This window comes from Mycteria americana, chromosome 14 (genome assembly GCF_035582795.1).
Source record: "Mycteria americana isolate JAX WOST 10 ecotype Jacksonville Zoo and Gardens chromosome 14, USCA_MyAme_1.0, whole genome shotgun sequence".
Lineage (NCBI taxonomy): Eukaryota > Metazoa > Chordata > Aves > Ciconiiformes > Ciconiidae > Mycteria > Mycteria americana.
The window spans coordinates 14,710,588-14,724,109 of NC_134378.1; the positions used below are offsets into that span (position 1 = coordinate 14,710,588).

Genomic DNA, 13,522 nt, shown 5'->3' on the forward strand with positions numbered 1-13,522 from the left:
CGTAATATGACTGGCCATAAAAATAACCAGCTGTTTTCCCCTCAAAAAAAGGTGGAATAATAGTATCTTGGCATTTCAAACCTTGCATATCACATCAAAGGCAAAACACCTTCTATGTCAATTCAAGACAGAGGAGAGAACTTCACGCACTGATAATTTAGGTAGCTGGTGTCGACAGCCTTGTGCTGTGCACATATGGTCTGGAGGAAGAGCTTCAGCAGGACGATGTGGCTGTAGCATCAGAAGGGGTAAAATCCATCAGCCAAACACCCACCAGAGCACTTGCATGGCCTCAGGTCTGTCCCCATGCAGTCTTGCCCATATTAATTCCCAGAATATTTGTTGTCCAGCTCTCTAGGCTTGTTCAGCCATCTTTTGGTGGCTCTTCTTCTTCTCCAGCAGCTCATGCCTTGATGAGAAGACATTGCACCAGAGTGCAATGCCTGTATAACACGTGCAATTCCACGCCACTTCCAAACCCCACACCATGTCTGAAGCCAGCAGTCTGCTTTGGGAGAAGTGCAAGGCAAGGACAGGACTGCCACATGAGGGCACCTGCAAAGTAAAACCATGTCCAGCTGCCAAAGTTTGGATCCAGTTCCCAGCACTTGGCCCATTCTGGTTTTGTGGAAACTCAGCTCGGTTCTGTCTGAGGCACTGGGGTGATCTTGTCCCATGCTGGAAAGGTTGTATCGAATCGTACAATAGCCTTATCTCACAGCAGCCTGGCTGGTAACAGTCCTCAGTGCGCAGCCCCAGGACTGGGGACCAGCTTGGTGCTGCTTTGTTAAATAAAGGGGGCTGCAAACTCAAATCAGCCTTTCAATTGAAAGGGCGGGACTAATGGGTAAAGCCATATGGAAGTGTCTTCTGGAAAGGATGATGCAGGAGGTTGCCTGGGATGGGGAGGAGGTGGCGATGGTGCAGGGGAGCAGAGCAGTCTGGGATCCTTACCTCTCCTTCGTGGCTGATAAGCTGTAATTTTGCCATACACAGTGGCCCCTCCTGAATTAATATACCTCAGGATGACATGGAACAGATAGAGCTCTGCCTCCTTCACGTCTACAGTGACTCTGATTTTATTCTGCAAAAAGCAAAAAAGCACACGGGGCACACGTCACTGGGGGGCTAGCTCCTGGCCGCTCACCCACTCTGTGGGAGAGCCTTACCCGCCTGCCTACCTGCCTGCCTACCTGCCTCTCTTCCCCCTCCCTTGCCATCCCATGGCACGGCTCTGGCCGGCCACCTGAGACGGGCACACTTGGGATGGGCACACCTGGGATGGGCACACCTGGGACGGGCACACCTGGGGCAGGAGAAGGGGCAGAGGAGCAGTGTCGCAGCATGGGATGCTCTGAGTTAGTCTAGGAGTGAAAAATGCACTTACAGTTGCCACAAACATTAAACTTTCCTTCCTCAACGACCGAGACCCTCCCTTCCACACTGGCAGGCCCCCGGCTGACGTAGCGGAAGACGAGGCGGAAGAGGTCGGGGGAGGTCACATTGAGAGTCACCACTACCTTGGGCTGGTGGGAGAGAGAAAGGGGAGAGAAGCACAGCACACCTTCAATTACCTCCACCGCCGAGAGCTACCAGCCCAAGCGCAGCCGCTCGGCTCACTGCTCCCAAAGCAACATGCCACAGCGCAAGGAGACAAGCACACCAGCCCTACTGCACAGTCACGGCATGGACACCTCGTGACGCCGTCCCCTTCGGGGCCAGCCACCGAGGGAGCAACCTGCCTGCGGGAAGCTGGTGGAAAGGCTCTGGGAGATGCTCTGGCACAGCAGGGTGGTTCGGCTATCCTGGGGCATACGCCATCCCAGAGGAAAGGTTTTAAGAAGTTCTTGCTTTTGTTATCGGCATGTTGCTTTTGGGCTTAGCGTGCCGTAATCAGCCAGCAGGTACCAAACGCTGAAGCACCTGCCCTTGTGCTTATAGGGCTCTGCCCAGATGCCTATAGATAAGGCTGCAAATGGAGCTGGTGCCTCGTCCCCAGGAACCCGCAACGCTAAGGACTAGTGGTGCTAAGGGAATGTGCCACTGAGGGAACGTGCCACTGATGGGTTCGTCAGCCCTCTGCCTGCCTGGACGATGTTCAGGAAGACTCCCGTTAAGCAGATGCTTACGTCCTACCCATTTCAAAGAGAGCTAAGCACCTGCTTAAATACCCTCCTGCCTACAGGGCAAAGCTGGGGCCGGCCCAGGGAGACTCCTAATGAGGGCTCTGTGGTCCTTGAAGCTCCAGTTACACAAATCTTCCCACTGGAGAGCAAACTGGAAGGATCTTGCAGAGAGGAAGCTACAGGTGAGACCTGCCAGCAGAAAGCCATGTGCTAGCCCTTCTGTCAAGGCCTATTTCTATCTCAAATGCCAACACTGGATGCAAAACAAAAGCATTGAGCTTGAGCATGAGCTCCATCCTTAAGCTTTAAGGCTGGGATTTTCTCAAGGGAGCCTACAGGAGTTAGCTGCTTAGCTCCTACCTACAAATTCAACGGGAAATGGCTAACACATTTGGCCCCTCTGTTATTTTACCTAAGCATGAAAAAGTGAAGAAAACTGAAAGTACACACACTAGAATAAGGAACATCTTACATGGGACAAGACTATCAGAGAATTGCTGCCCTGCACCTCATCCCCAAACACACACACACAGGCAACACTTCCGCAGGGGCCATGCAGAAGAAGAATCCACCGAGGAGAAAAAAGGGTCAACAGATGAAAAAGCTTAACTCCTAGGGCTCAGGCAACTCCAGGTTAGTGTAAACCATTGTTACAGCAAACCATCTAACAGCAAGAGCAGAGGCAGAACGGTAACAAGAGGTCCAAGCTGAACATGGCAGCTAAGGAGGAGCTAATTTATTTTTGGAAAAGGGAGAGAAGGTTATGCAGAGGGTTGCAGGAAAGAGCCGAGTCAGATGAAAGAGCCGCAAGGAAACCCAGAGACAGTGTTTATAGACATCCCTGTAAGTAATCACCAAGCTACCACCTTTGTCTAACTGGATTAGGATGTCAGGGGATTCCCAATTTAGGATCTTTCCCCTCATCCGTCTATGCTGCCCCCAGCACTACAGGAAATATCTGTGCAAACAGGCTATATATACACTGTGCTGTTTATGTTGGCCATCATGTGACTTTGGGGGTTTGAGAAGCACTTGGGGTGAAAGATGTGTGCCAAAAGCACGTCAGTCCTCCACTGGCCGCATCCTCTCCAGGGGGAGCTGGGCTGGGATGGAGACACCAGGTGTACCTGGATGGAGGACATCTGTGCGTATCCTCGCCAGCTGAAGCCCTCAAACTCCAAGGGGTTGTAGCCGAACCGCACAGCCCGCCCAGCCGGCGTGGTGCCTTCCTCCAGCTCGAATTTCAAGTGGTGAAGGTCAGGGAAATAATGGTCCCGTGCAGGTCTGGGGAAGAGAGGGAGCACCGTTACCTGCTGGGCTACCTGGAGGGAGAGGCAAGAGGACACCTCTGCCAGGCACGCGGCTGATGTGGCAGCAGCCCAGACGATGAGGTCCCCATCCCCGTGGTGGCCGAGGACACCATTCCCGAGGGAGCGAACAGAAGGCGCAGCACCCCAAGGTGCATCTCCCGCTAGCAGCTTACTGGGTGCAGGTGGGGCCGTGTGTGCTCTGCCGGCAGCGACAGGCTCCGCTCCGCTCCTCGCAGGATGGCCCCAAGGACCCGCCGACGTCGCACTGGCAGCCTGCGGGCAGGAAGCGCCTGTTTACATTCCCGCCACATTAATGAGCTCCTGGTCACTAATCAAAGGCGCGCCCCAGTGGGCGAGGAGGCTGGGGCCGCTATTTTTATTCCATTGTATCCATTTTCATATTGGCCCCGGCCCCACTTGGATCCGCTCCTCTTCCACCTCAGCGCCGAGCTATTTCCAGACGGCTGACGGCTGCGGGAGGAACAAGGTCTGCAAACCCTCATGGCTGGGCGCCCCAGCCCTGCCGCCAGCAGCAGCCTTGCTCCCTCTTCCCAGCCCTGCCAGGAGCGCGTGGGCAGGCTGAGAGCAGCCGGATCTCATCTTTCCCTGCTTCCCATGGGCACGATGGGAGAGCAGCCAACCCCACATGTCCATGCCCACCTGCTCCCAACAGGAGGAAGGGGTAAAGCTGCAAGGACATGGCCAGTGGTTAAAACACAACAGTTTCTGGTACCCAAGGGGACACCTTTCCTGGCCTTTCATTCTCCAACCTGATCAACCTGTGCCCGGTGGTGGCAAAAGCATGAACTCAGGTCTCCAGGTCCACGGCAAGACCCAGCCCCTGCTCTGGGCCATGGTATGATCAAAAGCAAGAGGGGGAACATCTCCCGCCCCTTCCCTCCAAGGCCAACAGTCTGTTGGTACATGCAGAGCCACTTGCTCCAGGGTCAGCTCTTGTGGCCCCCCTCCTTCCCCAACACATCACGAAGGGGGCTCACCTTGGCAGCCAAAGTAATTTGCATTCTCCATATTGAAGTAGCCGTCTTTGCACGCCGAGCAGAACTGGCCACAGACGTTCGGTTTGCAGAAACACTGCCCATCGCCCTAGGAGAGAAGCAGGCACAGAAGCTCATTCCCTCCCGTTGCTCATCATGGCGAAGCCGCTTCTCAGTTATTTGGGTCCTAGTCTGAGACACTGGAGAAGCATTTTGAGTTTCATGCTCTACACTGCTTCCTGCGCGTGGGTGGGCCAGATAAGGGCCAGATAAGTTAAATTACCCAACAATGCAGGCAAACAAAAATCCAGGCATCCTGGGCCAGACCCAGAAATATTTAGGTGCCTAATTTATGACAGGTCTTAATCCTATGTTCTCATGCAAGCCCAGATTATGGTGCAACCTTTGAGAGCTCAGCGTCAGGACAGGCCTCTCCAGCAGCTGCTGGGAGAGACGGAACTGAAACACTTCCAACACAGCACATGCTCAGAGGTGCCTGGAGGCAGAGAGGAGCAAACCCACCTGCTGGCACTCCGCGATTCCACTGATGGTGCCCTTGGTGTCACACTTGCAGCCTGGAGAGAGGAAGATGAACAAGAAAGCCAGAAGAGCAATCAGCCCCTGAGAAGAAGCCTGATGGGTGACAGTACCCACCACACCAGAGGACACCGGCTGGGATAAGAGGAGCTGGGAACTGGTCAAGTAGAGGGTACCGCTGGACAAAGGCTCTCTTTTAATTTTGGACAGTTACTGTTGAGGACACAACTACCAAAGACATTTGCCTTTTCTGCACATTTGACCATGAAAAATTAAGTCTGCAAAGTCTGCAGGGAGGACTGAGAATGACATGGTTCATTGCACGAGCCCTGTGTTTCATCCCAAGCAAAAAGCTCCAGGCTCCAGTCTCTCCCCTCTTCAAGTGGGGGTTACCCAGACCACTCCAGCTTTGTTTGACATGTCACTTCAGGGTGAAGAAGGAAGGAAGGGTATCACTTCCATCCAGCAGTGACGGTCCCCACTGCCTTGGGTTTGGGTCTTGCACCATTACAGCACAGAGGGGACTTTTTGGGGCCATGCAAATGCCATTTCCTTACTCATGCAGCCGTAGGGGTTCTCTGGAGTCAGGTTCCAGTATAAAGGCTTGCATCTGTCGCAAGCTGGGCCTTCAACGTACGCCCGACACGCGCAGGAGCCCTGGGGAAAGGGAGGGGGAGAAAAGAGCAGGTGAGAATTTGCAGCGTGGTGGCTGAACGTGGCGTCTGCTGCTCTGGCGTGGGTAAGGGCTGCTTTCAGGCTGTGCTTAAGGAAGGACTTGGCCCAAAGTGAGTAAAAGTGGATCACACAAAAATGACCTGCAGGGGTTGGCGGGTTCATTTGATACTCACCGGGGCCAGCGAGGGATCTGCAGTTACCAACCCTGCTGGGTTACAGGAGCCCACTAGAAAAGAGAGGCACAAGGAGGGATTTATAAAGAGATAGCTCACACCCCAGCTGTTCCTAAAGCGGGTTATTTCTTCCCTTGCAAAGCTCTTGGGGGATGATAAGCCCATTCCAACCCAAACTATTCTATGATTCTATGATTCTGTGATTTACCAGCACTGCACCGCTGTGTCCCAAGACACCGGAGTCCCCCCCATCAGGGAGGAGAAGGGGGCTACCTTCGCAGTGTGGAAATCCATAGGCGCCCGGCACACAGCTATCGCAGCGCAGTCCCGTCACTTTGGGCCGGCAGCTGCACTGCCCCGTCTCCTGGTCGCAGGTGCTGTGCAGAGAGCCCTCCCGGGAGCACTGGCAAGCTGCAAAAGAGGGGAGAGCAACTGCTGGAGCTGCGGGCACAGGGACTCCTGCATTCAAGGCTTCCCACCAACAACCTCTTTTGTCTGCCTGACCTTCACCACCATCAAAGCAGTCAGAAACATGGGTTATAAATAACATACGCTTTCTTTGCTTTTGGTTAAAAACACCCCATCTTTTAAGAAAAACAATAGAAGCTGCAATGTTTATCACACCTATTCATTTATGTGTATATTGGGAGGGAGGGAGAAGTTCTGGTTAAGGAAAAGGGGAATGTGTGATCTCATCCCCAAAAGGTCAGCAACCGGTGACAGATCAGACCCTACAAAAGCCCGTTTGCACCCCAAACACCTAAGAGCAGCGTTCAGCCGTCAGGGTCTGCCCTGCAGATGTCGTGTACAGTCAGCAGGCCAACACCACCGCCATGGCACCGCGGAGAGCGAGGGCAGGGCAATGGCTCTGCAGCTTCCTGCGTGACCTGCCTCCTGCAAAGGCACGTAGAGACCCTGCTGCCCGATCGCATGAAAGGTCAAGCAAGCTGCCAGGGAGCTGCCCATGCCCTCCTCGCCCAGCCAGCACTCCTCAAATCCCTGCCAAAGGGGAAGTGTTAGGCTGACACCCCCAGACTGGCTAACAGCAAAACCTTGTTCATAAAACAGATTAAATAAACAATTCAATAAACAGATTAAAAAAAAATAAAATCGGGTTCTCCTCTGCTTTCCTTGCTGTAACTCCTCTACAGCTTTGCAATTTGGACACTGCTTCATGAGACAAAAAAAGAAAAGAAGTGACTACTGAACTCCTGCGAGACCATTTCATGTATGCCTCCAGCCTCTTCAAAGGCATATTGTCGGCATCAGCATTTGTGAGCAGCGCTCTGCCAGCTGGCCGCGACTCAGGCGTCTACATTTAGTATGGTGCAAGAGGGTGATGATGCTCTTTTGTTGCTTCAGGGAAATTGTATCACAGATTATTTTTTAATGAGCAGTAAATTCTTGCTGGGAGACATAAGAGTACATCTGGCTTCCAGTCGGGCTGCCAACAGGGAGGGAGATGGGGACACTCTGCCCAGGGCTGGGGAGGGCTCTTCAGAGTAGCTGGGGCCACCGGCACCTGTCACAGGCATTGCTTAGCCCTGGCACCAGCAGCTCTGCTCCAGGAGCGACGCAGCGCCCAGGGACGTGGATGCAAAGCTCTCACGCCATGCTGGCAGACACCCTGACTTTGGGGTTGACACGAAATCCCAAATCCTGATCCTCACTGCTCACCCTGCTGTACAACCGTACTCCTGTTGGTTTCAGCACAGTTGCTCCTCCTGTGCATTGGCATGAACCAAGGTGGAGTAAGCCCTGAAGAGCCTGGATGTGTCACGTGAGCCACATCTGAGCATCTCATGGCACCAGGGTATAATCTGAACACGTGGTTTGAGACTTTGCTTACCCCAGTCGGAGCCCTGCTCTCTCTGGCTGCAGGCACTCAAGCCTGAGGACAGGCAGAGGCAATTTGGCGCGCGTTTTACGTGCATCTGCACACAATGCTTTGGGAGAGAGCAACCCCCAGCTGCCAACTGGGGTTAAACCACGACAGAGTCCGAACCATAGCTGCTCCCCAAGTCTTACTCTGTAGGTCTGTTTCTTAATAGGTGGATTAAGAAATAGATTAGAGGCCATACGTCCAGACTGGGTTTATTTCCAAACTGAGCAGGCAGACCCAAGCTCCTACTGTTAGTGACAGTGAATGAACTCAGGGAGACAAACCACACGGCCTTTGGGGAAGCATTTCTTCAAGATGTTTACTCGAGATGTATTATAGAACATGCCTGTCAGATGAGATAGCCAGGTGAACTGTGCACAGGAAAACCGACTGCTGCTGCAAGACCCAACTATATTCATATATGACCCTGGGAGATGGGTTATGGAAAGAAAAACCATTACAAAGCCAGCAGCAGCAGCTATTCCCTTCCCTCCCCTGAGATCCGACAGTGGTGACTCACGTGTGCAGCTGGGGTACCCATAGAAGCCCAGGGCACACTGGTTGCAGGTGTGTCCCACAAAATTCGCGTGGCATCGGCACTGGCCAGCTGGGCTGCAGTTGTTGTCCACCGCACCCCGGGAATCGCAGGAGCAAGCTGTAAGAGCAGGACTCTCAATAGTCTGATGAAATGTGTGATCCATGGCCAACCACCGCTGGTCTGAATTGTCACTCAGCCCACAGGAATTAGCCATTTCCATCAGAACTAAATTAATTTCTTAATCCCTTGGAGAGACAGCGAATATTTTCAGTTAGAGTCATGGCCGTACCAGGAAAATGCGACTAAGGGTTTTTTACAGGCCATTCAATGTTCCTCAGCAGTTTAGTAGGTTAACGCACTAAAAAGACAAAAAAGGCATAAGCTGAGAAACCAGGTCACAGCGGGGTTGTGATGAGGAAGTGCGACTGATAAAAACTGCTTTATCTTCCAGGCTTTGGCATGATCCATGATCTCCAGAACAAGCCTGCCAAATTCACAATGCAAACCACATGGCTTTTGATTTTGAGAAACACCAAAGTCTTGCAAAAATAGGCACGTTTTTCAGAAGGTGACAGACCAGCAGGAACTGAATGTTAACGTCCTTACCGTAGCAGTGTGGGTAGGAGTGGTGCCCAGGGCTGCACTGCTCGCACCGCGGCCCAGCAAACTCGGGCCTGCAGATACACCTCCCGACGGCGTCGCAGCCTCCCGGCAGCGTCCCGACCATGCTGCAGCTGCATACTGCAACAGAGAGAAACCGTTTGCCCTGTGCTGGGAGCACGGGGCAAAGCTCATGGCAATATGTTTTTTCTTCTGAGGTTCTCAGATGGGTTCTCAGATGGTGCTGCTCTAAGCGTTCAAACTGTCGATCTCTGCCCCTTGCATATATCCTCCAAAACGCCCACAAAACCACTTCCCGGTCCTCCTTCAAAACCCTGCCAGAAGACTCTGGCTTTGTGTGTGCCCACCCAGGCCCATGGGAGAAGAGATACGCACACTGGCACAGAGGGTAGTTGAAGTAGCCGGGAGCGCACTGGTTACACAAGTGCCCTTCAAATCCTGTTCGACACAGACACTGCCCTGTCTCGCTGTCACAGGTGCCATCGTACTGACCAGGGCCTGAGCACTGGCAGGCTGAAAAGCAACAAGGGCACCAGTAAATAAACAGCTTCTTAGTCTTTCTGATTCCTAGGAAAGGAACCAGAGTGCCTGTTCCTCTGGGGTAGAAAGGCAGTCGCTGGAGAAATCACAGGGGGGACAGCTGACAGCAAGCATCCCTAGCCCATAGCTCACATCCACAGGGAATTTCTCAAGAGCCCCCCCAGGCTGGGAGGATGCTGGAGGGTCAGGGCTGGGTGGAAAATACCAGCAAAAGTCATGGGAATTTGTCACTTGGAAGTGGGGCCAGAGAATTCCTCTCCTCCCCAGCGTGAGCGGAGGACAGGGAGAGGCACGCTCCTCCCTAGCAAGGAGGCAAGCAGGGCGAGCCTGAGGCCGCTAACCCCGAGTCACTCACGCTGGCAGCTGGGTCCGTAGTGGCCTGGAGCGCACTGGTCACAGTGTGTTCCCTGGAAGTTGGGTTTGCACACACACATCCCCACCCGAGGGTCTTTGCGACAGGCGTTGCCTTCTGTCCCGCCGGCATAGCAATCACAGTCTGGAGTGGAGACACACAACAAGCAACACCGCACAGGCCCGTCAGTTGATCTGTGCTGCTGGGGAGAGGTCCCATGAGGACAGGGAAGGAGTTGCTATGAGAGGCGAGAGCTCAAGCATCTGCCTCCTAATAGCCTTCCTACCAGATGCAAATGTTTTAACCAAACCCTGCTCAGGCGCCCAGCACGCCTGGCTCGTGGGGTCGCAGGGTGGCTGGGAGACCTCAGCATCACGCAGATGTGCAAGGTACTGGACAAGCAGCAGGGCAATGCACAGGGCAGACAAATGCTGCTTGCACAAGCCCAGACAGGGCTGATTTTGTGCAGCACTGCCCAAGAGCTGTGCGGGAATAACCAAAGCTTTCAGCTAACCAGGGTGGGGTTTGGGGTTTCTCTCTGGTCACTCCATGCTCAGCTGCATCCAGGGCAGGCGGGTGCTCCGGGCCAGCAGTACTGAGGCCCTTGCCCAGCCCTGCCTCCCCTGGCAGCAGCGGTGTGGAGTGCTGGGCTGGGAGAGGGAAGCGCAAAAATCACCCAAGAACCAGAGGGAGGGGGAGGTGGGGAAACGAGAAGGGAAGTGAGAAATTCCAGCTCAGGAAAGAAAAAGCTGTCTGGAAGATACAGAGTTTAAAATATCAGAAGGAAGGAAAAGGTTATCTGGAGTGCACTGGGGAGCATGAGACAGGGGAGAACTCAGTGGGAAAAGAGATGGAAAAAAAGCACAAGGGAGGAGATGAACCAAGAAGAGAGAGCATCAGAGAAAAGGGAGGTGGAGGTGAGCAGGGATGATGGCATGGGTGAGCTTTCAAGACAACAGAGAAAGCGACACAGAGCGAGTAGCTGCCTGTGCATGCTTCCCAGGTGCCTGCAGCCGTGCTAGCCATAGCTTCATGCAGAGGGGGCCATCGGCACCGACCCGCTGTGCTGTCGACCACATGGAAAACGCAGGGCAGGCAGGTGTGGCAGAAGGACAGGTTTGTATCTAAACCCAGAGGCCGAGACTTGGGAGAACCCAGCTCGGGTTCCAGCTCAGCCACAGCCCCTCTGTGGTCTTTGGGGGTTCCTTCAAGGGAGGCCAGAAGGGGCGTACCCACGTGGCCTGGACCCCTGGGTACGGCAGAAAAAAGCACACAATCACACGGCCACTCTGGGCTAGAGTTTCCCTGTCTATAAAAAGGGGATCATAAAACTTCCTTTCCCCCACCCCTCAGCTGCCTCCTCTCTCAGAACCACTCGGTGTCAGGGCTGCTTCTTACAACATGTGTGCCCAGTAAGCTGAAGACCTGATCTTGCATTGGGTGGTGAGATGTAACAGCAACAATAGCACAGTGATTGCCAAAGCAGCAAGGAAAATCGCACTGCTTACTTATTATCTGTCCCGCAGGGAGCACTTGTTCTCCGGTATCGTTGTGAGCAAAAGCTGGAATAGCTACGCAGAGAAAGAGACATTGCACAGGTCATCAACACACGCTCAAAGCAGTCCTGTCGGGATATCAATGGGTTGACAGTCCCAAAGCTGAACAGGCTAAATGAAAACATGGAACAAAGTGCAGACATCCCACTTGTTGTGGTTTAACCCCAGTCGGCAACTAAGCACCAGAAAATTAACTCTATCCCAGCTGAAAACAGGACACAACTAAACAAAGATCCATTACAACCATTTTTAACCTGGGCTCTGGAAAGATGTCTTTCACAGAAAGCAACAGACGAGACTCCAGCCAAACGGGAAACTCCTGTTGACTCCAGAGAGCCAGGTTCAGCTCAGCTCAGCTCTGGTCTAGCTTCCACTGAAGCCAAACATGGGCTTCTTCCCACCTGCAGGAACTCTTCCTGGGATAGCAGTGCCATGTGGCATGGGGAAAAGGCACCTGGGGAGCAGCCCCAGCTGGAGCTGTTGGCCCCTCCTGCCCCTGCTGGGTCTGTGGGGTCCCAGACCTGGCCACCCCACAGCCCCGCACCCCCCACTTACGGTAGCAGTGGGGGAAGTTGAGGTATCCCTCAGCACAGGCATCACAGTGCTCCCCGGTGTAATTGGGCTTGCAGTAACAGCGGCCAGTGAGGTCCTCGCAGGTGCCATCGGTGAAGTCAGACTCACAGTTGCAGCCTGCAGAGAGGGACAAGGCGGCAGTGGTTTTCACTAACTGAGACCCTTGGCCAGCCATGAGCATCACAGAAGCATCACTACGACACAGAGCCTCTATAAGAGACCCCGCCATCTGCTGTAAATGCTCTCCAAAAATAAAAAGTGTGATTTTTCAAAAGGGTTAGAGGAACTGCTCCCACTGTGCTTGTCCCACTGCAGGGTCCCAAGTAAAGCAGCACAGCCCCAACTTGCTTCTCCAGGAGACCCCAGTTTCCCCAGAGAGGTGGTGGTGGCACACTGCCGCGAGGACACAGTGCAGAACAGCTGATGTGTCACAGCTACCAGAATGAGCTGGGCTGCCTAGAAATCCCTGTCTTAGGGCATGCAGAGCAATGGTCTACAAGTGCCAGCTGAAAGGGCACTGAGATGACAGCTAAGTCTGGATTGTCCTGCAGGCAACAGCAGGGGTAACAACACATTTTTAGCTCATTCCAGCCTTAGAACATGCCACCACTTCTGATTTCACGGATGCTGCAGACACACATACTGTCTGTATGTACCGCTGGCTGCATGCGTACATACATTTCCATGGGCAATGCCAGCTGCAGCAGGAACCGCCCACATAGCCACATCTCTTATGGTGCTGGACTCCCTACACCAGAAAAATCTCTCAGCCCAATCCTTCAGACCACCTTCCCCAGCGTCATCAAGTCCAAGCAGGCATCTAGGGCCTGCAGAGAAAATCACACTCACGATAGCAAATGTATGGAGAGTCGATTGGGTGGTCAGGGGACCGGTAGTATCCTGGGATGCACCTCTCGCAGTTAATGCCAGTGGTGTGATGCTGAAAGACAGTGGGTTAGAGGGGCGTCAGTTCCTCTGCCCACAGGATTCATGTCCATCTCCCAGATTTACTAACAGCTTCAGGGTCCAGAGGGAGCAACTCGGAAGTGTCAGCACACAGAAGACCTAAATCTGCTTAAAATTCCACATACACCAATTTGAAAGCAATGCATTTCCTGCAAACTGCGTATCCTCCCGTAAGCCCAGTCTGAGTTTCAGGTTCATATCTGACCTCAAGTCCATTTTGCTTGCTTCAGATGGTAAAATGTCCTGACCACTTTGTGCCAGGAGGACGGGAGCAATCTGTTTCCTCCCAGCAAGAAAGCACAGCACAGTTACTCCAGTTTCATGCCACTGCATGAATTAACCAGCTCACAGTCGCCTTGGGAGCGGAAGAGCTGCTTTCCCACTTTCATTGGGAAGTTCAGAGGCTAAGGAGATTGGCATTTTGGTGATCAGAGAGAGATCCAGAGAGATGGCAGCACCTGAACACTGCAAATTAGGCAGGGACTTTCCAATGTGCTCAGCACCAACCTGTCGCTCCCAATGCACAATGCCTCAGCAGACCTAACCCTAAAGCATCAGAAAGGTAATGGGGACCCAGGGGACAGCTAGGAATCCAAGTGTTGTTTTCATTACTGGTTCACACTCCTTTAATCTATAGCAAAGAGACTAAATTTCCAGGGAGAGACCTCATTAAGATAA

General features: G+C 53.3%; 1 protein-coding gene across 4 annotated transcripts in view; it reads right to left on the reverse strand.

The window, feature by feature from the left end:
- LAMA5 (laminin subunit alpha 5) overlaps positions 1 to 13,522 on the reverse strand; it is a 96,405-nt gene that overhangs the window by 29,319 nt on the left and 53,564 nt on the right. For 3 of the 4 annotated variants that reach the window (XM_075516889.1, XM_075516891.1, XM_075516888.1), the window contains exons 9-23: positions 12,728 to 12,818; positions 11,861 to 11,995; positions 11,258 to 11,320; positions 9,753 to 9,893; positions 9,233 to 9,370; positions 8,843 to 8,977; positions 8,219 to 8,353; positions 6,090 to 6,227; positions 5,817 to 5,869; positions 5,526 to 5,625; positions 4,954 to 5,006; positions 4,435 to 4,540; positions 3,610 to 3,709; positions 3,254 to 3,410; positions 1,388 to 1,526 (exon numbers count right to left, since the gene is read on the reverse strand). In XM_075516889.1, coding sequence (XP_075373004.1) covers positions 1,388 to 1,526; positions 3,254 to 3,410; positions 3,610 to 3,709; positions 4,435 to 4,540; positions 4,954 to 5,006; positions 5,526 to 5,625; positions 5,817 to 5,869; positions 6,090 to 6,227; positions 8,219 to 8,353; positions 8,843 to 8,977; positions 9,233 to 9,370; positions 9,753 to 9,893; positions 11,258 to 11,320; positions 11,861 to 11,995; positions 12,728 to 12,818 — 1,684 coding nt within the window. Of the gene's footprint in view, positions 1 to 954; positions 1,085 to 1,387; positions 1,527 to 3,253; positions 3,411 to 3,609; positions 3,710 to 4,434; positions 4,541 to 4,953; positions 5,007 to 5,525; positions 5,626 to 5,816; positions 5,870 to 6,089; positions 6,228 to 8,218; positions 8,354 to 8,842; positions 8,978 to 9,232; positions 9,371 to 9,752; positions 9,894 to 11,257; positions 11,321 to 11,860; positions 11,996 to 12,727; positions 12,819 to 13,522 lie in introns of all 4 variants that reach the window. The other variant, XM_075516890.1, reaches the window with a different exon arrangement.